Genomic DNA, 26,664 nt, shown 5'->3' with positions numbered 1-26,664 from the left:
AATAAGAAGCAGTTCTCATAAAAGCTACTTTTATCGACATAAGTCTCAAGTTGATGCAACACCAACATGACAGATTTGTGCTGATATTGTGTCTTAACACTTTATGGGTGAAATGATACAGCATGTTATGACAGCTGACTTTCTAGTCGCATATATATATTTTTTTTTTATTTTTTTTTTACAGTGTCTCCTGTTTCTAACAGTGTCCATTTCATATGCACTTCTTCAAATACTACACTGGACATTTTAACCTGACAAGATTTCTAGCACAAATCATTTCTAAAAGTGACACAAAATGGTCTGAAAACATCCTACATCATACTTTTCAATGAGAATTGAATATTTTGTAGAGGAAAACAGTTTCTTACAGCCCCACCAGCAAGAGAGAAAGAAAAGGCGTGGCACCATGAAGCAGCAGATTAAGTGTCAAAACAATCAGCAAAAAACAACTGAACAAACAGCTCACTTTACTCATAAAATAATATATATATATATAACTAATTTCTGTGCTTTTAGCAATACTGTTAGGATTCATAACATCTTATAAACAGCAAAATTAAATTCATTTTACTGAAGAGGTTGAAAAAATAAACATAACTCTGTCATAACATGATCAGAATCAAAACCCTCACAATAGAACTACAATACAGTAGATTTTCAGTGCTACCACAAAGTGTCAAAGCATCTTTTTAGAAGCGCCCACCTTTGATTTTGCAGCCTCACTTGTAAAGTTGTGTTACATAATCACCATTATGTGTTTGGCATTTGACCAAAAAACACACTGAGGTACAAAGTTGTCAACATGCTGTGTTTTGTATTTCACCCCAGAAACTGTAATGATCCCTAATATCAGTAAAACCTGTCACTTGATCAAGGTGTGTTAACTCAACATTGAAGTGAACACAAAAGTTGCTTATTGGAAAAAGCCTTTATAAATGTTTATGTAGGTTCATGTCAGCTGTCATGTAAGGCATATGAACATGACCTACAATACAACATCACTGAACATCTTTCCTTCTTTGTCAAATTACTCTTTTGGAGATATAAGATTTTCTTCCAGCAGTGACTATTTTATTTGAAGCAGACACTACAAGCTAACAGCTTTTAACAGCCTGTTTTAATAGGATATAGAAATATTTGTGCTGTTCTAGCAGCGAAGCTCATAAGCTGTCTGATCATACACTCACATTCAAGCAAACCTACATTAAACATAACGTACTTTCTGCAGAATCGTATAATGTAACCACTGCAGAACACACTAACATCTATGATTCACACCGAGCCATAAAAATAACTACGGCATGGCTTCAGCTATCACAGCTTTAAATATGTGGTGCTATTTCTGTTTTGTGTTAAGTGTCACCTTTTTTCTTTCCACTCAGTCACCAGTTTGATAGCCTCTGGTACTCAAATGTATGGTGGTGGTGTTATTGTCTGTTTACAGCACCTCTACAGAGGCAGAGAGTGCAGAAAAGAAACAAACTCGCTCCTTTATTCCTTGCTTTCAGTTGTGTGTTGTAACCTTCTAGCCTGTACGCAGCAAGACCTGATATGAGGCAAGATTATTATGATATAATGGTAGAATAAATTGGTGTCTTTGTATTCGTATTGAATGCAAGACGCTATTAAGAAAACCACAATAGCGGCAAACTGAAATACAGTATAAATAGCCGAAACTCCATTAAAAGATGGAGCAAACTTTACCGAAGCTACATAAGTTCAGCTGAGGCTGGCAGGCAGAGAAATACAAAGCTGACCTCCTCTTTTATTTTCTGCTTTGGAAATGGGTAGAAAACAAAACACACTACTCTTTTATAGGATGTTGGGTATTTTTAAAGTCTCCTCTTATGACCAGATCTCGAAAACACTGGCGTGCTGCGACCTAAAATATTGACCAAAGTATTGGCCAGCAATGGCTGCTTAGCAGTGATTTTAGGGCTACAATGGACGAAAAGCTCCGCCATGCAGAAGCATTGCGGAAGAGTGCAGATAAACACTAAGCTCTAGCTTACCCTGTTCTTGTAGATTTAATGGAATAAAACTTTCACATCATTTCTGCAATTAATCATGTTTCGTATCAACTAACTGTTGACAAACAGTCAGTCTTTTCAGTCTTGATGTATGAGGTGAACGAAGTTACAACTCGACTGGTTTAGTAAAGTTACATGATGTAATAGACTGGTAACCTTCTCTGTCTCTCACCCCTTTCTTAGTCTATTTCCAAGCCACATGTCAAAAAGTTGTAGTAGTTGTGGTTTCATTCTGGGTTGAAATTAATGCAGTTGCAGCAAGTTTCAGACCCACACTGTGGGTTTCACAGAAACAGAGCAGAACTGCACACAGACTTGCCAGTGTGCATATAACCTTAAGAAAATGAGGCTTTGGCTGCAGAGGCGATTATGCACCAATAACATAAAACACAGAAGTGGTTCACAGGCCTGTATGCAAGTGCATGTCCTGCATACCCAGACGCTACGCCACTGTGTAGACATATATAAGGGAAAACATGTTTTTGTAACTATTATTATTTTTTGCCAGGCTTCACACTGGCATAAACAGTGGGCTCTTCAGCGTCCTTTTGAGCCTTGACAGCTACAGATGAGATGGTCACTTTGTCCTGAAAGGAAATACACACACAAACATCATAATGTTGTCTGGTTTTATTCTTTCCACACACATCACTGCCTTCTAAACCCAAAGAACCATTTGTAATGATTCCTGATTGAGCATGAAAAGCGCTGAATGATGTTGGTTTCAAAACTGTGCAAAAGTCAGAGACCACTCTTTCATTTATTGACCTTCTAGTCAAAATGTCCACTACGCAAGTTGTTCATTTTCAGTGCCCAGAAAAAAAGCAAGGAACATAAATAACAGACAATTGTCCAAAAGCCTGCAAGCCTGCTTTACTAAGCAGGCTGACACCAACTCTTTAATCCTTCTTATCCTAAAACCAATCAGGTACAGTTCCTCCCAAAAAAAAAACTGTGCACTCACATCATGTTGCCCTTCAAACAGACACCAACATGAACACAGGCAACTAACTCACCTTAGCTACCTTCAGATTTCTTTCTCACGAGCATCTAAAATTGCTAAAGGGGATATTTCTGAATAGATTAGACAATCCACATGAAATAAGTGAAACAATAGGAGGTTCCAAAACTGGAGTTCAAAATTGATTAAAAGCTACAGAGAAAATGGGACTTCTAACAACCACCTGCAAGACCTGCAGCCACCTGTAAACCACCAAAATCTGCCCCATCAGATTAAACTTTTGTCTTTGAGAATGAGGAGAAAATCAAGCTCCATTCTTGCTTCAGATCTGAAAAAATCCACAAGTGTTTCTGAGCAGACAGCCTACACTGTGAGTCTGAAAGGGTGTTTGGCTGTCAAGAAGGTCTTTGGAAGATGTTTTAAGGTCATTGGAAGCAACAGAAGGTAGTATTTACACTACAGATGCACTAAAATAATCTTCAAACCATGTCTACAGCAAGACAACAACCTCAAACACGCTGCTGAAAATCAAGATGTACTTAAACAAAGCTGCAGGTGTTCTCAGAACAATGGACTGACCACAGCAGAGCACAGACCTCACTGAAAATACAAAACCAGCTTCTAAGACTGAACTTTAGAGGTGTGGCTACAAATTATTTCTGAAAAACTGAAAGTGGTTCTCCTAAAAAGAGAATGAAAGCTGTAATAAAAGTAAAGAGTGGTCACACTAAGTACTGAAACATATTGTATTACATTTCATTGTTGAGGCTTGTGTATAATTTTCTGTTTAATCTGTTTTCTCATTTTTCCCTCTGCTGAAAAAGAATAACTGGTACTTAATGGCTGTGTTGACTAGACGTTAAATAAATGCGGGATGAAGTCATAGTTGCTTCCTCATCTTGTGAGAGTATTAACATATTTTTATTTGAAAGATATTTACATAAACTAATCCCAAAAATGTCACGTACCTCCTGTCCTGATGATTTGGCTGCTTTACAAAAAGCTACATCCGAATATGTCACATCCTCCTCAGCCTAGAGAGAAACGTTTACGTCATTCAAAACATTAAAGGATTATCAGTTTGTACTTAATTCTCTCTATTTATCTGTAACACACACACCTGTTTTTTTGTTTTTTTTCCTTTTTTGCCATGAACTAAGGAGGAGTAGGTCACGTCATCCTAGAGAAAATATAACACAGGTCAGTCAGTTACTTAAACATGTAGTATTAGCAGCACATTCATCGAAATCTTACACATTTCTATGTATGCGCTCTGCTCGGTGTTGGTGGGTTTATTTTTCCTTGCAACAGGTGAGTAGAAAACACAAATTAATCCTAAAAGACTCACTACTGCAATGTGCTGAATGTGTGGATGTGTTTTGAGTATAAACTTCTGATGTGGTGAAAACTTGACGGACGAAACCTGACAGATGCTGTTTTCTACTTGTTTCCAAAGACCAAATAAGTCTAAAAATGTCAGTTGTGGATTTGCTTGTGTGGCAAAACTCACCATCATCTCAACATACATAGCATTATCGATGAGACCTGTTTGCTCAAAGGTGAGTTGTTTCATTTGTTGTTTAGCTGGTCATATGAAATAATTTAACTGAATAATAATGTAAATGTAATTTTTTGCTGAACCATCCAAATCGTGGTCGCTTGAAGTGAATATTGATATAATGTATTGATTAGATACACTCAATGAGCACTTTATTAGGAACTCTGTACTAATACTGGGTGGGGCCTTTATTTGGCCTCAAAACAGCCTCAGTTCCTATCCTCAGTTCTTCTGAGAATCTGGTCTATGTTGAGATGATTGAATCATACAGATTCTTCAGGTACACTCTCATGCTGCGGATCTCCCATTCTACCACATCCCAAAGGTGTTCTGTTGGATTCAGTTCCTGTTACAGGGAAGGCAACTGAAGAACATTGAACTCATTATGTTCATGAAACCAGTTTGAGATGACTTTAGCTGTGTGGCATGGTGCATTAGCATGCTCGAACTAGCCATTAGAAGATGGTAAATTGTGGCCATGAAGGGATGCACATGGTCAGCAACATTACTTCAGTTTGAGCAATGACCGATTGGTATTAACAGGCCCAAAAAGTATGAAGAAAACATTCCCCACATCATTACACCATCTCCACCAGCCTGAACTGTTGACACAAGGCAGGTTGGATCCATGGATTCATGCACTTGGCATCAAATTCTGACCGTACCATCTGTGTGCCTCAGCAAAAATTCATCAGACAAGGCAATGTTTTTTTTTCCAGTCTTGAACTGTCCAGTTTTGGTAAGCCTGTGCCCACTGTAGCCTCAGCTTTCAAAATGGCATATATATATAAAAAAAGTTGTATTATAGGGTTTAAATTATGCACATTATGGCATTTTGTTTTTATTTACATTTTGTACACCGTCGCAACTTCTATGGAAACAGATATACCATGTACTATATAGGTGCACTTAGTACTTCTACAATTACAGACTGTAGTTTATCTGTTTTTCGGCATAATTTATTAGCCCCCTTTCACCCTATTCTTCAATGGTCAGGACCCCCACAGAGCAGGTATTATTTGGGTGGTGGATCAATCTCAGCACTGCAGTGACACTGACATGGTGTTAAGTGTGTGTTGCACTGAACCTTAGAGGTAAGGCTGCAGATTTTTTGAAAAACTGGAAGTCTCTTGAAAAAAGTTGGAATGATGTAATGAAGGTAAAGAGTGAATTCACTAAATACTGAAACACCTGATGTTATATTTAATTGCTGAGGTTTGTGGGGAATCCTACTCATCCTCTGTTGAATATGATCTGCTCCCTACTGGAAAGTGGTACAGGGTACTTTGGACCACAGAAATATTTTTAAGAATTCATTTATTTCTTATGGAATTTTTCTGATGAATTCATGAACTACTCATTGATATAATTTGATGAGGCAGTACTGTAATTATACTGATGACTAGCATATTCAAAGCTGGTGTGTGTTCTGAGGTGTGCTCTTGTGTGTTGTGTTTTGTATTTGTATGTACTTTTTTTTTGGTTATTTATTTTTTTATTTTTGTGCAACTTTTCAAATGTCCAGATATGGACAATGAAGTCTATTCTATTCTTCTAGTGTGTAGTTTTTTGTTAAATATGTTTTCTCCTTTTTCCCTTTGCTGGAAAAAATAATTTGTACTTAATGATTGTGTTGACTGGGAATTATATAAATACAATATGAAGTCATAGTTGCTACCTTATTCTGTTAGAGTATTATCATAATATTTTTTAATTGAAAGATCTTTAACCAAACACTGATCCCAAAAACATATCACGTACCTTTTGTTCTGCTGATTTATTCTTACGAAAAGCTACATCTGAATATGTCACGTCCTCCTCAGCCTAGAGAGAACATTGAAGTCATTCAAAACAGTGAAGGATTTTGCAATTAATTCTTTTTTTTATCTGTCACACACACAGGGTTCAGTGTAAAAATGATGACAGTGTTTAAAAATGATGTCAAGTTTCTGTTCCATGTCTGAATGGATAAATAAACACATTATACAAACTACTTATATTTTAAAGGGCTCACTGATCGGTGGTGTGGGAGCTCACAAATAGAGGGGGGGAATCTGAGCCAAGAAAAAGCTCAGAAAAACTAAGCATGATAGCTCAGCCATGGCGAAGAGCTACACTTAAAAGAACCACACATTCTTGGCACACACACCACAGAACACATTTCAGCGTTGACTCTAACAAAAGTCATTCGTGTTGTTCTCTAAATGGGTGCACTATCCCTAAATGGGAGGTACTTGGGAGCTAAATGGGAGCATCAGTTAGCTACAAAGGCTGTACTGTGCTATGCGACCTGCCAACTAAGCTCTTGTTAGCTTAGGCAAAACACTACTGTCCTAACCACCACTATGTCTGTCACTTCAACATGAGCCTCTTGACTTTTGCTCTCTCAAACATTTTTAACATCTAAATATGTTGACAGAGCACCAGTTTTCAAAATCAAGCCTGTGCTGTGGTGTATGGCATTGTTTGGGTCTGTAGCCTGCTTGCTAAGCTAGCTTTAAGTTAACAGATCAGGTTTCAGATCCAAACACCACGTAACAGGTTTAATTACACCTTTCTGTCCCTTCTGTGGTTGTTCAACTTCTCTCAACTCAGATTTTAATTTTGTGAGTTTGAACCATGCCTTTAACATGTGGTGGTAGAATGAGGGAGGCAGGAGAACTCTGAGAACGTGGGCTGAAGTTCTAGGCAGCTTATGCCTGTAGTTAGATGGCCAAACCCCCCTCATAGTTGTGGTAGGACTGACGTAGGACTGAGGAACAAGAAGGGGATGGGGTAGTGGTGGGGATTGTGAATACTTTGTCATGGGAATGGAGGATGAGGATGTGAATTTATAGGGTGTTAGATTGGAAGAAGAAGGGGTTTCAGGCATGTTCCTTCCCCCCAAACTTTAGCTATAACATAACTACATTTTGTGAATTCAGACCATGCCTTCTACATGTGGTGGTTGTATGAGGGATGACTCATTGAGGGAGGGAGGAGAACTCTGAGAACTTGGGCTGGAGTTTTTGCCTGTAGCTAGAAGGCCAGACCCCCAAAAATTCCAAGATGAACTCGAACATGAAACTGTTAAGGTCTACGACTGAGTGATTTTCATATGATGAGAAAGACAGATGTCCAGAAATCTGTCCTGCAGGAGTCTGAAGTGACAAGAAGTGTAGCTGCTTGGGTAGAGAACTTGGTATGAGTATGACAGTTGAATATGGAGGAGCTGGATTTGAATCAGGTGTTGGTCAAACAGTCTAGCATTTGGGTATCAGAGTAAGGCATAGTATGGTTAGGTAGAGATGTTTAGCCTAGGCAGAAAAGAGGTCTAGATATATTGGTCCTTTGTATGGTGCTTGGAGTAAGTAGTTTTTCTACTAGAGTTGTAAGATGGAGCACATTAATTTGATTCAGGGTGACCTAGTGGCATGCTGCATAACATCCAGGTCTGAACTGTTGATGAGGAAACCAAAGACAACAGCAGCAAGGAAAAAAATCCAGTGAGGAAGAAACCTTGAGAGGAACCAGGACTTGACAAGGGAACCTGACACTGGATTGTGAAGATCATGTTAAACATGGTAGGCAGAGGGGTTGGATGAGAGTAAAGCAGATTATATCCTGCTAAATGAAATGAACATGGAGCAGGGATGGCTGTTAGAAGGTAGTTGCTCCATATGGGGGTTGATGGGCTTGATGACAGGCAACTGAATGATACTCTTGCCACTGCAGGAAGTTTGGCATGGAAAATCCTGTTGCCAACAGCAAAGTTGTTTATTATGGCATTGGATGAGGATAACTTGCTTGGAATTTAAGCCCCCAAAAGGCCAGAAATTGTGATGGCACATGGCTCCCAGGGACTGAGAGCGGAATGGGATGAGAGAGTGATGGCAAAAGCATGAGGGAAGTCAAATCAGCAGTGGCAGAAGAATGGCCGAAATGACTAGGAGAGCAGCAGGTTCCAAGGGGCACAGGCAGCATTTTCATAAACGAAGCAGTCCGAAGGCAAAAGGAAAAAATGGAGCTGAATTAAGACAGCGATGAGTTTCGATGAGGAGCCGAGCTGAATCAGAAAGGAGTTGCGGGATGCCTGAGGTAAAGGGAAGAAACGAGTGGGGGAGGATGAGGGATGAAGAGATGAAGAAAGGAGGGACCGGGATGAAAAAGGGTGGGGGGGTGTGAAAAGGGGTGGGGGTGGGATTTAAATGGGTGCAACTGTGATGCACAAAAGGTCTGGTAGAAAGGGGGAGGTGTTAGGATTAGTAGGTGGACCAACTGCAACATCACTAAATAATGTAATACTACATGGAATTGAATGTAAGAAAAATCAACTGGCACTATCAACATTACATAGGCAGAGAACACAATACAATAGGATTGAATAAGGGAGTCCCCAGTAAGAACATATACCACAGAATAAAACTAGAACTGAAACTGATTTAAGCAGGCAGCAGAAAACTGACGAATAGTGACAAAAGCTTAAGAAGAAAAGGCATTGTAGATGCAAGGCATGGTAAGGGACAGGAATTTTAGCTCCATGCTAGGGAAAGCCATCGAGGCTTCAGAGCGCTGCAGCTGCGCAGGAAGCGTTGGAACCAAGCAGGGAGAGGCTACAGTAGCCAGAACAGCAGGTATGACAGAAAATAGATTTCAGTAGGAAATGGACTGGACTGTATCTGCAGAAGGAGCAGGCAGATGACCAAAGGGAATTCAGGAGAGAGAGTCAAGGTCTGAGGCAGAGTAGCCTGTAGCTGCACTGACATCCCACAACTGTTACTGCTTTGTCATGGAGACAGAATATGAGGATGTAAATTTATAAGGTGTTAGATTGGAAGAAGAAGGGGTTTCAGGCATGTTCCTCCCCCAAAAAGTCCATTATAACTTAACTACATTTTTAAATAAATCATCTAAACTTTTGTCTGTGCTGTAGTTCTGCGTAGTAGAATTGAACCTGTTCTGTGGTGGGCAGAGCTGTTATCATGCTAGCTAAGCTAATGCTAAACAGCTTGTCTCTCCTAGTTAGTAACACTGTTTAGATAGATGGTATGACTTCAATGATGATTTGAAAATTTTGTACTGTGTTCACTTATTTTTGAAATGCAAAATGAGACGGCAAAAAGCATCATAAGTGTTTAATGTCACTTATGACCTTATGTTACTTTCAACCTCACCCTCCACGCTGGTTATATTGTATACCGTGGTAATTTTTGGAGATGGTTTAAAGGCATTAAAAAGGGGAGTACAGCTCAACACTACACACACCTGTTTTTGTGTTGCTTTTCCTTTTTTACCATGAACTAAGGAGGAGTAGGTCACGTCCTAGAGAAAACATACCGTACACAATACAATAGTCAGTTCTTTAAACATGTAGGATTAGCTGCACATTCATTTAAATCATACAAATTTCTGACTGTACATGTGCTCACCTCAGTTTTGGCGGCTTTGTCCTTCTTTCCATGTGCTACAGATGAGTATGTTACATTGTCCTAGAAAGAAAACAAATGAATCATGAAAGACTCACTATTGCAGCTTGCTGAATGTGTGGATATATTTTGAGTATAAAACCCCAGAGAAAGTGACAAGATGTTCCTGGCAAACTGAAGAAAGTTGTTTTCTACTTGTTTCCAAAGGGAAAATTACTCTGAACACATCAGTTTTGGATTTGCCTGTATGGTAAAGCTCACTTCCATCTCAACATATATACCATTATCAGCCAGGGACAGGTGTTTTAAGTTGGGGGTGCTGAAATTTTAAACAGTGTATATGTGACATGAACGATACCCTCATGCAAAATTATTTGCCTTCTTTCCATTTGAATTTTTTGATACTTTAAATCACGTCATACTGCAATAAAATAAAGCAAGAGATGACATGTACATATAACTGACACATCTGACCAGTGATTCATATCTCATTCTGGACAAACTTTAGGCAAATTTAACTAGGTAGCGACAAATCACATTGTTGAAATGTGGCACCGAAATTGTGTCACATCACATGGTGAGATGTAACACTGAAGCACACATTGAGCAGAAGACTGAGCAGCAGATGTTTAATACAAATAGAAAAATACAAACTCCTCTCTAAAATAAACCTTCATTGTACACTCACATTATTAAAAAGATCTCTGTATTATTATTCTTGTTTTGAGCAATTGTAGTCTTGAAATCAGGGGGTGCTGCGGCCCCCACAGCACCTCCAACTCCCGCGTCCCTGTTATCAGTGACACCTGCTTGCTTAAAGGTAAGCAGGGCCATTGTGCCACTCTAGGCAAAGCATAACTATACCACCCTCGACAGATTTTCTACAACACGAGCTACTAGCTATCCCCATAAGCACGAATGTAATTCTGTAGCGCTAGCGAACTTGCGCTTTTTGACAATTTGTCACACAACATTTGTATAATAGGCTAGTTATATCTCAGCAACACATAGTGATCAGTTTCAGTCCTGCAAGATTTGTGATGTGTTCTTCAAAACAGACACCGACGCCCTTTAAATTCATCACGCAGCCCTCCAGCTTAGACTTACACTTGGACTCCATTTCCCAGAATCCAGTTGAAGATCACATGACTCAGAACTTCCTCGTTCATCTGATCACCGTCCACAATCACCTGACTACTAATGTTCTCTGTATCATATGCCTTGTTTAGTTTATAAGCCCAGACTTTAGCATAGTTCAGGTCAAGTTGCGAGGTATTGTTTCTCTAGTAGAACTACTGAGTGTTTTTCTGTTTGCTGTTTTTGCCACTTTGGTGTTTTGACCTTTTTCTGGATTCTCTGATGTTACCTTTTTGTCTTTACCCTTTTTGATCTGGTTGCTTTGGTTATGTTTGTACTCTTTTTCCTGATTGCTTTTTTTTTAGATCTGACCCACACGTTTAACGTCAAGTATTGTGAAACTCTTTTCAAGTAAAGCCTCATTCACTAAGATGGCAAATACCTTGCCATCGATGCAGACGGTAAATCAGGAGGCTTTTTGGAAGGCCTTTACCAATTAGCGTCATCTACTCGGGCAACACCAACAGGTTTTGTTGGGCGTTACTCCCTCGAAGTGCTAACTGACAGACAGCAACTAGCTGACAGACAGCAACTAGCAACAACAAACATAACTAGGCCATTTGGTGGTCAATGTTAAAGAGCTCCCTTATCAACTACAAGCTCTAGGTATGTCTGGTAAGAGTGAGAATGCTGCTGTCGATTCTGCATCTGTTGAAGTTTCTAGCTTTGTTTTTTTCTGTCAATAAACCTGATAAACTTGATGGTAATCCAGAGAAATGCTGTGGGTTTTTGCAGTACACTATTTTATTTAATATTGCGCCTCCAAGTTTGGATCTGGCAAAGATGTCATACCTAGTTTCATGTTTGACCGACAGAGCTTTAGATTGGGCAACCGCTGTCTGGCCCAAGGCCCAGCAGCAAGCATATGAAAAATTTTTGAAGAATTTTGTATGGTTTTTGATTATCCTCATGACAGTAAAGTATGTGGTGAGCTCTTGTCAGGGAGCTCATTCAGTTTCCAAATATGCACTTGAATTCCATATCCTGATGGCTGGTAGTGGCTGGAATGAACTGGCTTTATTAGTTATGTTTCGACAGGGACTGAAGCCTGATATTCTCACTGAGCTGGCTTGTGGAGATGATAAATTAACACTAGATAAACTCATTCGATTCAATCAATTTGACTGGACAAGCTTATTCGAGACTGTAAATTTCTGGGTAGCAAAAGAAGAATCAAATCACCAGCCATTTTGCCTAGAGAAAACCCAGACATGGAGGGAACCCATGCAGTATGGCTCATTCTGCCAGTCACCTGAGGAGAGACTTCGTCATCTGACTGGAGGACTGTGCCTGTATTGTGGCAGTGCTGGTCTTGTTCTGCGTGACTGTTGGGCCCGTCTGCATAGCTCTCAGGCACCGACCCCTGAAAATGTGATGAATATTCCCACAAAGGGGTGGGTTTCTAAGTCTTTCATCATGCCTGTAACTATTCACTGCCAGAACCTCTCCTCTGTTGTTTCAGCCCTGATTGACTCTGGAGCCGAAGGAAACTTCATTCACAAGAGACTCATGGATGGACTTCAAATTCCTGTGACACCTCTGGAGAAACCCTTTGAGGGTAGCTGCCCTGGACAAAGAGCCTATTGGAACTGGGAAAATCACCAACAAAACTGAACTGATTTGAATGTGTGCTAGTGAACTAGTGAACAGATTTCTTTCTTAGTCGACTGAATTTTCTATATTCTTATGTCTACCCTGGCTAGAACAACATAATCCTAACATCTCTTGGTCTACCCATTCACTCCTTTTATGGTCAGAGTACTGTCACCAGAACTGTCTTGACTCTCTCTCCATCCCTGTCAGATCCACTTCTATTGAAAGTCCCAATTCAGATATTATCTGTAACATTCTGGTAGAATATTCTGATTTGCATGAGTCATTTAATAAGAGAAACACCACAAAACTATTCCTGCACCTTCCCTATGACTGCGCCATAGCTCTCATTGATAGTGCTACTCTTCCCAAATTGTGTGTTCCCTAATGCAAGAGGAGGAACGTGCCATGGATACGTACATACAAGAAGCTCTAGACCAGGGATTTAACCGACCCTCAACTTCCCCAGCAGCCTCAGGGTTCTTCTTTGCTAAAGAGACAGATGGAGGTCTTCATCCTTGCATTGATTACCAAGCTCTAAACCAAGTAACCAAGAAATATCTATATCCTGTCCCTCTTGGCGTTTCACTATACTCCAGAGTACCTGGTTATGCCATTTGGTTTTCCCAATGCTCCCTCTATGTTTCAGACATTCATTAATGATGTTTTACGATGATTGATGATATTCCTATCTACTTTCCTGATCTCGAGACTCATGTGTGTCAGGTCTAAGTGCTAGTGGTGTGGTAATGGATGATCACAAGGTGGAGGTTGTGGTGAATTGGCCCCAATCTACTACTGTTAAAGAACTCCAGTGATTTCTAGGGTTTGCCATCTTTTACGGACATTTTATTCATAATTTCAGTAGGATTCCTGGACCCTTAACTGCCCTCTTATAGGGTTCTCCCATAGAATAAGCTGGACACCTCAGGCTGAGAGAGCCTTTGAGATTCTCAACGAAGCATTTACTTCAGCCCCACTATTGAAACACCCTAATTTTTCCAAACCATTTGCTGTGCCTGAGACTGGAGTGGGAGCTGTATTGTCACAAGTTTGGGAGAGTCTTCTAAATTACACCCAATCACCTTCTTTTCACGTAAACTCACACCAGCAGAACGGAAATATGGTATAGGAGACTGTGAGCTACTTGCAGTAAAGCTCGCTTAAGAAGAATAAAGCCATTGGCTAGAAAGTGCTAATTACCTTCTCTGTCCTAAGTGATCACAAAAATCTGGAGAATGTGCATACAGCGAACGTCTTAACCCCTGCCAAGCACATTCGTTATTCTTTTCAAGTTTTAATTTCAGTATTTTGTCCCACCTGGGATCCCTTAATACAAATGGTAAAGTTCTGTCTAGAATTTATCAAGTTGATGAAAAAGTTGATAGCACTCACGAGTCTGAAAACATTCTACCCCCACCCATTAACATTTCTTCCATCTGTTGGGAGATAGATGAAGAAATAGAAAAAGCTCTAGAGAACACCAAAATCCCTGACCAGTGTCCATCAGAAAAGACACAATTTAGAGATCATCTAATCACTTGGGCTCATTCTTGCCTTACTTCCGGTCATCCAGGTGAAAACCGTACCCAACAGCTTATAGCTAATCACTACTGGTGGCAGACAGGTGAGATGAAAACAAATGAGTAGAACCGTTGCTGTACCATAGGAAAGGTAAATAAATGATTATGTATTTTCAAGAATAAACGTATGCATTCCACCTTAGATATTGTCAAATAGCATACTTCCAGTGTTAGGTAAAGTAGCTTGCAGGGCTGGAGTGGACTTGTTTTCAGACCAGGGAGTCATATGATGGAGACCAGCCCTCCCCAAACTCTACACACACACAAAGTGGGTAGTCAAACCTTGTAGATAAAATTTCAAAACATGCTAATGCCCTTATTTTTAACAGCAGTGCAGTCATCACTACATATTCCAACACTTACACCCTGATACAAAACTATAGCAATCGACCCAGAAAGCAAGACTCTCATAAACACAACCAACACTGCAGCACCTTCACTATAAATTATGCACCTGCTTACCACAGACACAACTTCTGTGCAAAGAAGACAACAAAACTTCCGATAGCTGGGATGTACAAAGATGAGGAAAAACAACACAGCAATCTTAAAAAGCAGAAACAAATCATAAGGCAGCGTAATGCCATGGTGGGCATGAAACATGTTTATGATCCGACTTACCTGTAATGACTCGATGCATTGCAGGACTGGTAGCTGTTTTTTTTTTTTTTTTACTTTTTGTAACACAAGCCAATTCCAGCCTTTGTAGTGAAACAGCACTGTGAGTACCAAATTTGCAGAAAACAGGGAAGTTTTACATTTGTTTTCAGCTTTGAAATTGACCTACTTTATGGGACAGATATACTTTTAAATGTGCCCAGTTAACTGGAGCTTTAATTTCAATAACTGGCGCACTGATAATGAACTGAAGATCTGAATTAAATGCAATAAATTCTGTAGAGCTGCCTGTTGTGTCAGACAGTACCAGACTGGCTGATGTTGTGGCCAGTTCACGAGTTGAGCTGAATTTGATAGGCTGATCTCTTGAGGCTGAAGTTAGCTTCTTATTCAAATTTCAGTTCCACCTTAGTGCAGTAGTAACATGAACCCGTACAGGCATCTAAATGTAACTGCTACATCTTTAAGGTGGAACGGGCAAATAATAAGAAGCTGTCTTCAGCTTCATCTAATCTCTGTCCACAAACCATCCATGCTGTTTTTGTTCTCCTCCGTTTTAATTGGTAATGCATGTTCAACATGTTTAATCCACATCTTACACTTCTTCTCTTGTGTCTTTGATGTAGAAAATGAGTAAAATTTTACTTCTTTCGCATTCCACTGAACATGATCCGGGCAAGTCCTTAGTGATGCACTATTACAGGTAAGTTCAGTACTATTACAGTTAAGCTTCATAGACATATAGACACCAACACTTAGGTTCTGTACTGAAAATGTTTAGAATTGAAAAGGTACCTGGTCTTGTGGTGGTTTGCTGTTTCCACCGTGGATTACAGTTGAGTATGTTATGTCATCCTGAAGAAAGCCATGAGTTTCATGAGTTGGCACATGTTAGTAATTCAATAAACACCTTATTTTTCCACTTCTGATTGTAAAAATGTTTAAAGCTGATTTTTTTGTACCTCATTTCTTCTCTGTCCTGTTTCTTTTTCGTTACTCTTTTTTCTTCCTGGGGAATTTGAACATAACAAGCTGTATAAAAGCTGCATATGTGTAGTACATTTTCCTGTGTGTGTGAGTGCATGTCTACTTATTCATACCTTTTCCATATTTCCAGTAGGTGTAAGCAGCTCCTCCCAGCAGTAAGAGCAGGATCAGTAAGAGCGCACAGACGATGATGATTAGCATCTGGTCTACTGGTTCTCTGGTGTCCCTGGAGGCATCTGAAAATACAGGATTTACTGTGAAAAAGGGGGTTTGTGCTGTAATTTCACACTGATTCTCTCTCTTCTCTCATTGAAACAAGTGGGAGAAATTGTCCAGAAAGTGCAGATGTATACCACATTTGTGTTTGTAAGCAAAAGAGGATATATTTTAGCATGATTTGAATTTGATAAGAAAAGGTTATTGTGGGGCTTTTTTTGCTTTGTGGAAAGAAAAAAATGTTTATTATTTGATGACATCAAAACAGATTGAGATTTCCTTATGTAAGTGTAATTAATGTGATTGTGTAATTACATTTTAAACAGTGTAGTCAGTAAATTCCCAACTTGGGAATTGTGTTACGCCTCCCACCGGCACGCCTGGAACTACAGCCAAAACAACCACCTCAAACTATAAATCCCAGAACCCCTCGCTGCTTCTCATGACTCAGGAATCCAACTGATCAACCTATCAGCGCTCAGCTTTATGGGACTTCTGATTATGCACAACTGTTTTCCATTGTATTTAAACTGTCTGTTTTCTGAACCACATTGCAAAGTATCCTCTCTTACTACGAGCATATCGAGCGTTTCTCTTTTGTCTGTTTGCCCATTTCTGTGTATGACCTGTTTTTCCGTCTTGACCTTGATTTTTGCCTTGCTCTTATGTCCAGTTTTGGATCTGTAGTTTTTGACTTCTTGCTTTCATTTCCCGACTGTGATTTTGGACCAACCCTTTGTTATTGAAGATCTGAACTCAAGCCTCATCTGTGAGCGTCTGGTTCTGTCTGCCACCGTTACAATCATCCTTCCTTTGATTTAGGAATATTGAACATGTGCCGCATCCAGCGTGTGTGTAATTCCTTATTTGTTGCAGCATGTATAACATTAGATGATGATTAATATTGTTGTAAGTCCTATAGACTCTACAGACCTATTTAACTTAATGGTCTTTATCATTAAAAGGCAAATTTCTTTCCCTTTTTTGAAATAAAGGACTTTGGAGTTTGAAAACGTATGACTCATGCTCTCCAGATGAGATCCTCATGGACAAAGGCACGAACTTCACACCTCAACTGATGTCACAATTGTACCAACACTTAGGAATCACACTATACACACTACTCCCATTCGTCCCCAAATAGTCTAGTCTGCCCTTCAAAAGATAATCACCGCTGGTTTGACTTTAAATATCGAAAAGTATGAATGGTGTCAGACAGAGGCAAAATACCTAGGCTATTGATTAGGAAGATGGTCCAACCACAGCTTGACGAAGTGGAGGCCATCAGGAATACACCACGGCCTCACACGAAAAAGTAGGTTTGTTCCTTCCTGCGTTTAGTCGCCTGGTATCATCGCTTTAGCCTTCAGTTTGCCACCATTGCAGCTCCACTAACAGAGCTGACTCTAAAGACAGTCAGAGTCTCGTCCACTGGACAAAAGACTGTGAGCAGGCATTCCAGGCCCTCAAGTATGCACTATGCTTAGAGCCAGTATTGGTTAGTCCAGACTTTAATAAAGCATTTGTTGTACAAGTGAATGCTTCAGCTGTTGTAATCACAGCTGCTCTGATCCAGAGGGTGAAGTGTGTCCTGTATTGCACCTTAGCCGTAAGTTGCTGCCATGGGAGACAAGTTATTCTACAGTGGAGAAGGGGAAGGAGTCTCCGGTACTACCTGTTCAATTCATATTAGAAACAGACCACAAAGTACTAACATGGATGAATACTATGAGGGACCATAACTTGCGGATCACAAGGTGGTACTGTTTGTCTTCCATCTCTGTCAGAGGAAAGGAACTCAGAATGTCCTGGTGGACTTTCTTTCGTGATTACCTCACTTTGCAATCCAGGAGAGGTGGTAGGTGATGTGACAGAACAGGTCTGCCAGACTAGTACATAATCTTATTTCTCTAGTCGTCTTACACACTACACACACACGTTCTGCCTCTGTTTTAGCAACCCTTACTCCTAAACAACTTCCTTATTTCAGTTACATGCTAGCTTAGATATTTACCACAGCATCAGTTTAAGCTTGTCATACAACTGGGTTTGTTAGTCAGAAGACAGATACTTCTAATACCACATGCAAATGTTTATACCTACCTGGGGGTCAGGTAGGGGGGAGGGGTCGTAAAACAATTAACTTTCTGTCTTTTCTTTGACAATTAATTTGTAAATAGCATAATGTTGCGTTTATTTTTCTATTTTGTTAAAGTTTTGCACTTTTTGCACATTTGCACTGCACCAGTAAACACTCTTGCACTGAACATGCTATTTTGGTCTACCCAAATTCCTTAGATACCCACAGCCTTGTGACAGTCCTCATTACAGCTGTCTATCTGTTAAATTGGTTTAGGATGCTTACTTAATGAATGATATTAAATTTAATATCATGGTATTTTCAAACATATTACAGTTAAGCATAACTAACAATAGCAATCAGATGATATTAAAGTTTAAAATTAAAAAAATAATGAACTCATGCTTTGTGTTTTCTTATTTTTTATGAATTTTAAGTAAATTAGATACATATAAACCATCAAGGACTGAATACCATGAGTAAAATACAGACAATTAAATATCACCAAAACAGGAAATGGCATGTCAGTATCACGGTATACTGGTATAGATTCTATATCACCCAGCACTATGCTAAATAATTGGCATGGAAATTTCATTTTGTGTCAGGGAAAGGTCATGGAATAGTCACAGAATTCCATTGTTTAAAAAAGTGTACAAACCCAGATAAAAGCAAAAGTAAACTTTAGGTACCACTTTTTAGATGTGAAGCACCTCGTGAACCAAGTCCATGGCTCACTGCTTCACTTGTGATTAGCTGGTTAATGTGTGGCGTTTCTAGTCTCCCATCCAAAAATGGCAGACCAGCACTTTGAATGACAGCAGTGTATGAAAGGTGCTGTATAAATAAACTTGCCTTGCCTTGTCTCATGTCCAAAAATGACAGACGGCTAATACAGCATGAGAAACACAGTGAAAGACTTCAAAGAAGTTATAGTAACAATACAATCCTTTTTTTGTGAAATAAAGATTTTCTCATTTTCACTTAGAAAGTCAATAAAATGTGGAAATTGACTTGGAGTATACATATATTTGACTGTGTGTTTGTTTCTTTCTGAAACAGATGTTGTGCTAAACCAATATCTTGTGTTTGTTCACAGTGATTTTTAACAACTGTTGAACAGTGAATGAGTATGAAAACCATGTGTCAGATGCACTGCAGCACAATTCAGACATCTCTTCAGCTTTAGTGACTAAAAACTTACTGCAAAACCACCAAATGATGGTAGTTATCAGTTTCAGGAATGCCGCTACATTGAAGAGCAGGTAAAAGTTAAGTTGCAAAGTCTTTAAAGGTCTAAGTCAGTTTACCTGTAATGTTGAGACTGATGTTGATGGACTGTTTGCTGTTGATTGAACATCTGTATGTTCCCTGGTCTTGTTCAGTCAGGTTGGAGATCAGTAGAGAGAGATTTGCTAGAAGGTTCTTATTAAACATGTGGACTCTGCCTGTGTATCGTGGCGTCTCATTGGATACCTCAGTCCCTCCTGAGTCTACATGCTCCCATTTCACACTTACAGGTTTGGAGTGTTGGTCAGTGCAGGAGCAGGACAGGAGAACAGACTCTCCTGGAGATCTGATAATCAGTTTCTCCTGAGTCTCTGACAGTGTGCAGCCTGCAGGAACATAAAGCAGCACAGTGTTTCTGTTCTGTTCAGTACGGTAGCATTATCTGATTGAATAATATCAGTTCTCTCAGGAGAAGTCTTGAGTCTGAACCAAAGTAAACATTTCTGATACAGCTGTAAAATTACATTTTCATATTGCTTCATGGTGCAGATCTGTATTTTGGTTATTACAGAACTGACCATTTCGGCTCCATTGTTTTAATATAATTGGCCAATTTGTGCTATCCTTTAGGTCATTACACACTGACAGAGATGAAAAAAAAGTCAGTATATCTTCAAGCACTAACACTGGGTACTCTGCTTTTGGAGATGTTAGCCACACATCTGATGAAGCAGGGGACAAAGTATGGGTTGCATGGGACCGATCCATCAGCTTAATGAAGAGTTTGCCTACAGGAGGGAGATCTTTCTGTTTCAAGTCACAAAAATCTACCACTTTATGTCACCAAGACCAAGAAACTTACTGTGGACTTCAGGGAAACAGAAATGATCACACTTCTATCAGTATCAGTGGCTTGCCTATGGAAATTGTCAGCAGTTTCAGATTGCTGAGTGTGCAGCTGTCAGACTCCCTTCTCTTGGTCCCACAACACCAGCAGCATTCTTAAAAAGACAGAGCAGTGACTGTTCCTCCTGAGGAGACTAAAAAGCTTTGGTGTACACGATAGTCAAGGTGCTGCTGCACAGTGTCCGATAAATCCTTGTTTGTATAAATGTTTAAATTACATGGCTTGTTGTAGTTGTAAACAAACAGGAGAGCAAAATGAAAAAATGGGCTATGCAGCTGCTTTCATCTCTGCTTTCATCTCTGCTGTGCTGACAGTTGATTAATGTGGTCCTTCGACACTGTTGAGGACCCATTGAGATGCTTTCGCATTCACACTACAAATGTAGTGTGGTCATATACATCCCTGATCACCTTTAAAAGTGGTTTGAGTGATTGGATCTCAGTGCGTCTCGGAGACACACTGTCCCTTGTTCACACCTGTACTTAACACTATACACTTATGATTGTGTACTGGATGTATCACTCAGGACGCATGGCAATGCCAGGTGTAAATGAAGCTGTATTGTGTGTTCTGACTGTTGACTTGGCAACCTGACTGCCCAGGATCTTAGACCCCAACAAAGAACTGTCTGAACTGCTCCTACTGCATCTCATACCGTTCTCCCCAATCCCCTCTGGCGAATGCCTCAGAAGTATATATCGTAGACCACCCACTTCAGAAACAGCTTCTTTCCTCAAACCGCCTTAGCTCTTTACAGCAAACACTGATTCACTGCCATCTCACTTTAAACCACTGTTCTATCCTGTCTTATTTTATTGGATCCTATACACTTTTCTTTGTACTGTATATTCTATACTGTGCATCCCCACATCCAAAACCTACAATTTTGCACTATTCCTATTTATTCCTGCCATCTACCTCACACCATATTGCTAATCACTTGTAGTGTTTGCCTTTATTTTTTGTTACTTGCTGTCCAATGTTTTTCTCCAGAATGTACAATACCCCTCTAGGATATGCACTACCTCCCTCTCCCCATCAGCCCATGTACTTCTTTTTTGTCTTTTTATCTATTGGCTCATGATGATGCGGTATAGGAATTTCAGTGTATTTTTGATTGCCCTGTATTCTGAATACATTTGACAATAAACAAATCTTGGTCTTGAAACGACTGGCTGAGTGAGTCAAGGTTGCTGCAAAAATTGAACAGGCGTCTAATAGAAGAATGTCGTATATTCACCATCTGATTTGATGTGCACGATCAGTTGAACATGTTCTAAATGAAATTATTAATTTTATGATACTTTGTGTGTTTCAGTAATACCATATAATGGTCTGCTAAAGATGAATACACAAGTACTTTGAAGGTCTAAGTCAGTTTACCTTTAATGCTGAGTCTGATGTTGATGGACTGATTGTTGTTGATTGAACATCTGTATATTCCCTGGTCTTGTTCAGTCAGGTTGGAGATCAGTAGAGAGAGATTTGCTGGAAGGTTCTTATTAAACATGTGGACTCTGCCTCTGTAGAGCTTCATCTTATTTAATACCTCAGTCCCTCCTGAGTCTACATGCTCCCATTTCACACTTACAGGTTTGGTGTGTTGATCAGTGCAGGAGCAGGACAGGAGAACAGACTCTCCTGGAGATCTGATAATCAGTTTCTCCTGAGTCTCTGACAGTGTGCAGCCTGCAGGAACATAAACCAGCACAGTCTTTCTGTTCTGTTCATTATGATTGCATTATCTGTTTAATGGTGATTGACTAATGTCTTTCTCTCATGAGAAGTCTGGAGTCTAAACTGAAGTGTCATTTGCTGTTACAGTTGGAAAATTATATCTTGATGCTGCAGAATTCTTTACATACACATTTCTGTAATATGGTGATTACAAAGCTGTCCAGTTAGGTTTCATTTTATGATCTAATTGGACAGCTTATGCTGCCTTAAGGTCATGACACACTGAAAGTGAACAAAAATGTCTAAATATATTGAAGTATAAAGATGCAAGCAATGACACTGGGCAGATTACTTTTTAGTTCCAAGACCCAGTTCGAGCTGCTTTTGGAGATGTTAGCCCCACACCTGATGAAGCAGAGGACAAACTAATCCCTTTTACCAGTTAAAGTATGGGTTCCTGGGACACGACTGATCCATCATCTTAATGATGAGTCTGCCTACAAGATGGACATACATGGGACATATCCTGACATCTATACACCTAGCATTTTGCACTATTCCTTTGCTCTGTTTCTGTTTATTCCAGCCATCTGACTGACTTCATTCTTCCAGTCACCAGTATTGTTTAGTGCCCTTGCTTTTATTTGTTATTTGTTGTCTGGCATTTGTTCAATACCCTTCTTGTACCTCCCCTATTGCCCTGTGCATGTCTTTTTAGATCTTTTTGTCTGTAGGAGCATGCTGCTTCAGTACAATAAAATACTCTTGAGCTTAGTTGTTTCCATGTCAACACCTGAGAAAACAGTGATCGCTCGATTGTGTGCATGTAATCTGTGAAAGTTTGCAAAAATCAAACCGAGGGTGAATAAAATAATGTTGCATCACATTCAGTGTGTGAAGCCTTTTCAGCTCTACTAAGGAATTACCGGAGTGCTAATGATAGTATGTCTTTTTCAGTAATATCACAGTATGATTAGATGAAAATACACCTAATCATACTGTGAAATACAAGTATTTTTAAGGTCTTAGTCAGTTTACCTTTAATGCTGAGGCTGATGTTGATGAACTGTTTGTTGTTGATTGAACATCTGTATGTTCCCTGGTCTTGTTCAGTCAGGTTGGAGATCAGTAGAGAGAGATTTGCTGGAAGGTTCTTATTAAACATTTGGACTCTGCCTGTGTAGAGCTCCGTCTCATTGGATACCTCAGTCCCTCCTGAGTCCACATGCTCCCATTTCACACTTACAGGTTTGGTGTGTTGGTCAGTGCAGGAGCAGGGCAGGAGAACAGACTGTCCTGGATATCTGATAATCAGTTTCTCCTGAGTCTCTGACAGTGAGCAGCCTGCAGGAACATTAAGCAGCACAGTGTTTCTGTTCTGTTCATTACTATAGTAGTGTGTGTTTGTGTGTTTCTATGTGTTTAATAAGGATTAAGATGTTTTGAACTGAAGTATCAGTCTTTATTATATCTGGAGAATTATATTTTGACACAGCAAAATTCTTTATAACACTAATCTGTAATTTGGTGGCAAAGCTGGCCAATTTAGCTTCATTTTATGATCTAATTGGCCAGTACATGCTGCCTTAAGGTCATTACACACTGAAAGTGGTGCAAAAAGAACAGTCAACATATTTTATAAGTTGCTACTTCAAAATAAGAGTTCCTGAATGTGAGTGCATTGCCTCATAAATGTGTTTTTAAGGACGTGACTCAGAAGGCAAGGATAGCATGGCTGCATTGCTAAATAGGTTACTGTAGCTAATGTTACCTTGGTCCAAAACAATAAAAATATATTTATCTGACAGATATCTTATTGCCACATGAGGAGAAAATACCTTGTGACATGAAGTCCTCATCAGCATCCAACGTAATGCTTGTTAGCCCTGTTAGCTTAATAGTAGTTTTAAAGAGGCAGCCACTGTTAATCATCCATCATGAAAACCCACCTCACTTCCCTCAGCTGTTTTTGAACAATAAAACATTTTCCTCTGTGCGCTGCTATATTTTTGTGCATCACCAGTGCTGTCACCTAAAAAGCTGAGCCTATATCCCTAAACTAGTTACAGTTAAAGTTGTTTTTTTCCCCTGTGGTTAACTGGATATCCATTCATGAACTTGTGTACTCAATATTCAAATATCAAAATTAGTCAGAATGCACATCCCTGCTGCTCACCAATCCCAAACCAAGATTCAAGGTTTTTTGCCATATGCGAACAGCACTATCACACACGGAATTCATACTTGAAGTACCCAATTAAGAGTCAGCATAGAACACAATCAGACACCAACTCCAGACAGGCAGCACTGAATCCAGACTACACACAATATTACAGAGAGAAACTGTAGTGTGACTAAAATGGGTACACATATATGTGCACAAATATGCGACTACATACACCTCACCTTACATCTCCTGTTTTGGAATCTTCTCTGGACTCTATGCTTCTTGTCATGCTGTGAATTTGGGTGCACTACTAGTTTTGTTTTATTAATACTACACAGCTGAATTATATCACACACTTTAGTGCTTAACAGAAAACACAGTAAGTTCCCTGGACAAAAAGGAGTCACATTCTGCACTTCTTTTCTAATACTTACTTAAGTGTTCTGTCCTGTGAGGTAAGTATTAAGTATAGTCTCCTGTTACCTTTACAGCAATCTCCCACTCTTCAACAAACTTTGTGTTTAATATCCGAGCAGAACACAGATGACAACTGTAGGGTAGGCATGGGTAACAAGAACTGGTATTAAATGTGTACCAGTTCCTGATTGGTCAGTACCGAAGTATTGATAAGCTCCTGGACAAATGGTGCTGTTATCAATATGTATGTAAAGTTAATTTATTCAAACATAGCTTTTCACATGTACTCTGATTGGCTAACACTAACTTTAACCCATTTTGAATGCTGATCATCATTCTCTGCTCTCCAGTCACGACTGAAAGGGTAAAACTTTCAGAAGTGTGGGCTCACTTTACTAAACTCAGTGAACATGCAGCTAAATGCATAGTTGCGTATAAAGGGTGTAACACCAGTAACTTCATGAAAAACAAGTACAACATTCTGTAAATCTGAAGCAGCGCAGCGTGTTTGACAGCTTCAGCAAAGCAACTGCTGAACCAGTTTCTCTGTGCAGCCTCTCAGCTCTGATGCTGATGGGATTTTCCAAACTAAAACTGTTACTGTCTTGACCTTGTCAAGTCAAGGTAAGACTCGTTATCATTATAAAAATGAGTCTGTAGGTATTAACTCAGGACACAGCAGTTCTAAGCACTTCTAAGTTATGCTCCTAAATAATCAACAGTCAAGCAGCAGCCACAGCTTCATCAGTGCATAGCAGTAGTCAGTAGTCAGACACGATTGCATGACTTCATGATGCTGTCAGTCTGTACAATGGAGAGCGGAATGACATTTACTTTTCCAATGCAAACATGTGAACGCAGCATAAGTTCGAACTTAGTGTGAGCTGTCCTGACAAGCAGGGACAATTAATTTTGTAGTTACCACCCCCCTCTCAGAGGCACATTATCAAACATCATCATACCTGCTTGGTATGAAGTTGAGAATAAAAACATCCCTGCTGACACCAGTGTATCAAAAGTAGCCATAACCACTGATGGGTGGATGAGTATCACACAGAATCCCTATATCACAGGCACACTCCACTGTATAAATGAAGACCAACTGAGACTTATAATTTTTGCAAAAAAATGTAAAAATAAAATAACTTTTGAATCTTTTCATGTCATGCCTTTATTTATATAAAAAAAAACAATATATATATATATATATATATATATATATATATATATGGGGAGTAGTATCAATAGGAGTATCGATAAGTATTGGTATCGTTAAGCAGTATCACTATCGGTACCTGCTGTAGAGTGTCTGTATGACCGGATCAGCAAACATAATGGAACACTGGGACAGTTTGAGTGACCATCAAAATCAACATAGACCAGCAGGCTAAGCATTAAAATAAACTCATACAAACTCTGGCTGAAATGGGCACCCAATTCACGGGAGAATGGACTAGAATGGACAGGAACTCTCAAAACTGGTGTAATCCTTACCTGAAGGTCCCCAAAGTGTCTTTGATGAAAATGTCCAAGTTATTTTTAACTTAACATTAGTAGTGAACTTGAAGTACTGAATATGGAGAATACTACATTTTTATTAATGTAATTAATGGAAATGCACCTAAAATGCACTTTCCTGTACACTTTAAAAGTAATATATTTGAAATTGTATTTAATATTTAATATGATTTAAGGAATTACACTTCGATAAAACAAGAATGAATATAATCATTTCATAACATATCGAAGCATATAAACAAAAGCATATTTAAATGTCCTTAACCCAGATGTTTTATTTAGGAAGTATATTTTAAAGGAGGCTTTAGTACATTTTAGCTGCAATGTAACTCTGATTGTTATTAGAATAGAATTTGTAGTACAATTATGTCTTCCTTAGGTTGCTGAAGTTTGACTCCACTGCAACAGAAGTTGTTCCAGTTTAGAATAGAAAAGCACTTGCAGGCACAGATTTATTTCCACATTACTTAAATATAATTTACACTTAAATGCACTGCTCTGCACCTCTGTGCAGCTGCCTTGAACTGCTAGGAACTGACTTGTGGTCAGACATCACTCATCATTAGTGACTCATGACAAC

At 39.3% G+C, this 26,664-nt stretch overlaps 1 protein-coding gene across 1 annotated transcript; it reads right to left on the bottom strand.

Moving 5' to 3' along the window:
- Positions 1-1,343: 1,343 nt before the first annotated feature.
- Positions 1,344-24,192, bottom strand: LOC118802066 (polymeric immunoglobulin receptor-like). Its single transcript, XM_036562527.1, has 13 exons — positions 24,159-24,192; positions 23,021-23,326; positions 21,689-21,994; positions 19,479-19,784; positions 15,986-16,108; positions 15,848-15,894; positions 15,681-15,740; positions 9,958-10,017; positions 9,794-9,850; positions 6,311-6,373; positions 4,112-4,171; positions 3,960-4,025; positions 1,344-2,617 (listed from the first exon to the last, which is right to left on the bottom strand). The coding sequence occupies exons 1-13, from the start codon at positions 24,190-24,192 to the stop codon at positions 2,525-2,527; spliced, it is 1,581 nt and encodes a 526-aa protein (XP_036418420.1). The 3' UTR covers positions 1,344-2,524.
- Positions 24,193-26,664: the final 2,472 nt, after the last annotated feature.

Source organism: Colossoma macropomum, unplaced genomic scaffold (assembly GCF_904425465.1).
Source record: "Colossoma macropomum unplaced genomic scaffold, Colossoma_macropomum, whole genome shotgun sequence".
Lineage (NCBI taxonomy): Eukaryota > Metazoa > Chordata > Actinopteri > Characiformes > Serrasalmidae > Colossoma > Colossoma macropomum.
The sequence above is the reverse complement of the archived record's forward strand: the minus strand, read 5'-3'. Positions and strand labels throughout refer to the sequence as shown.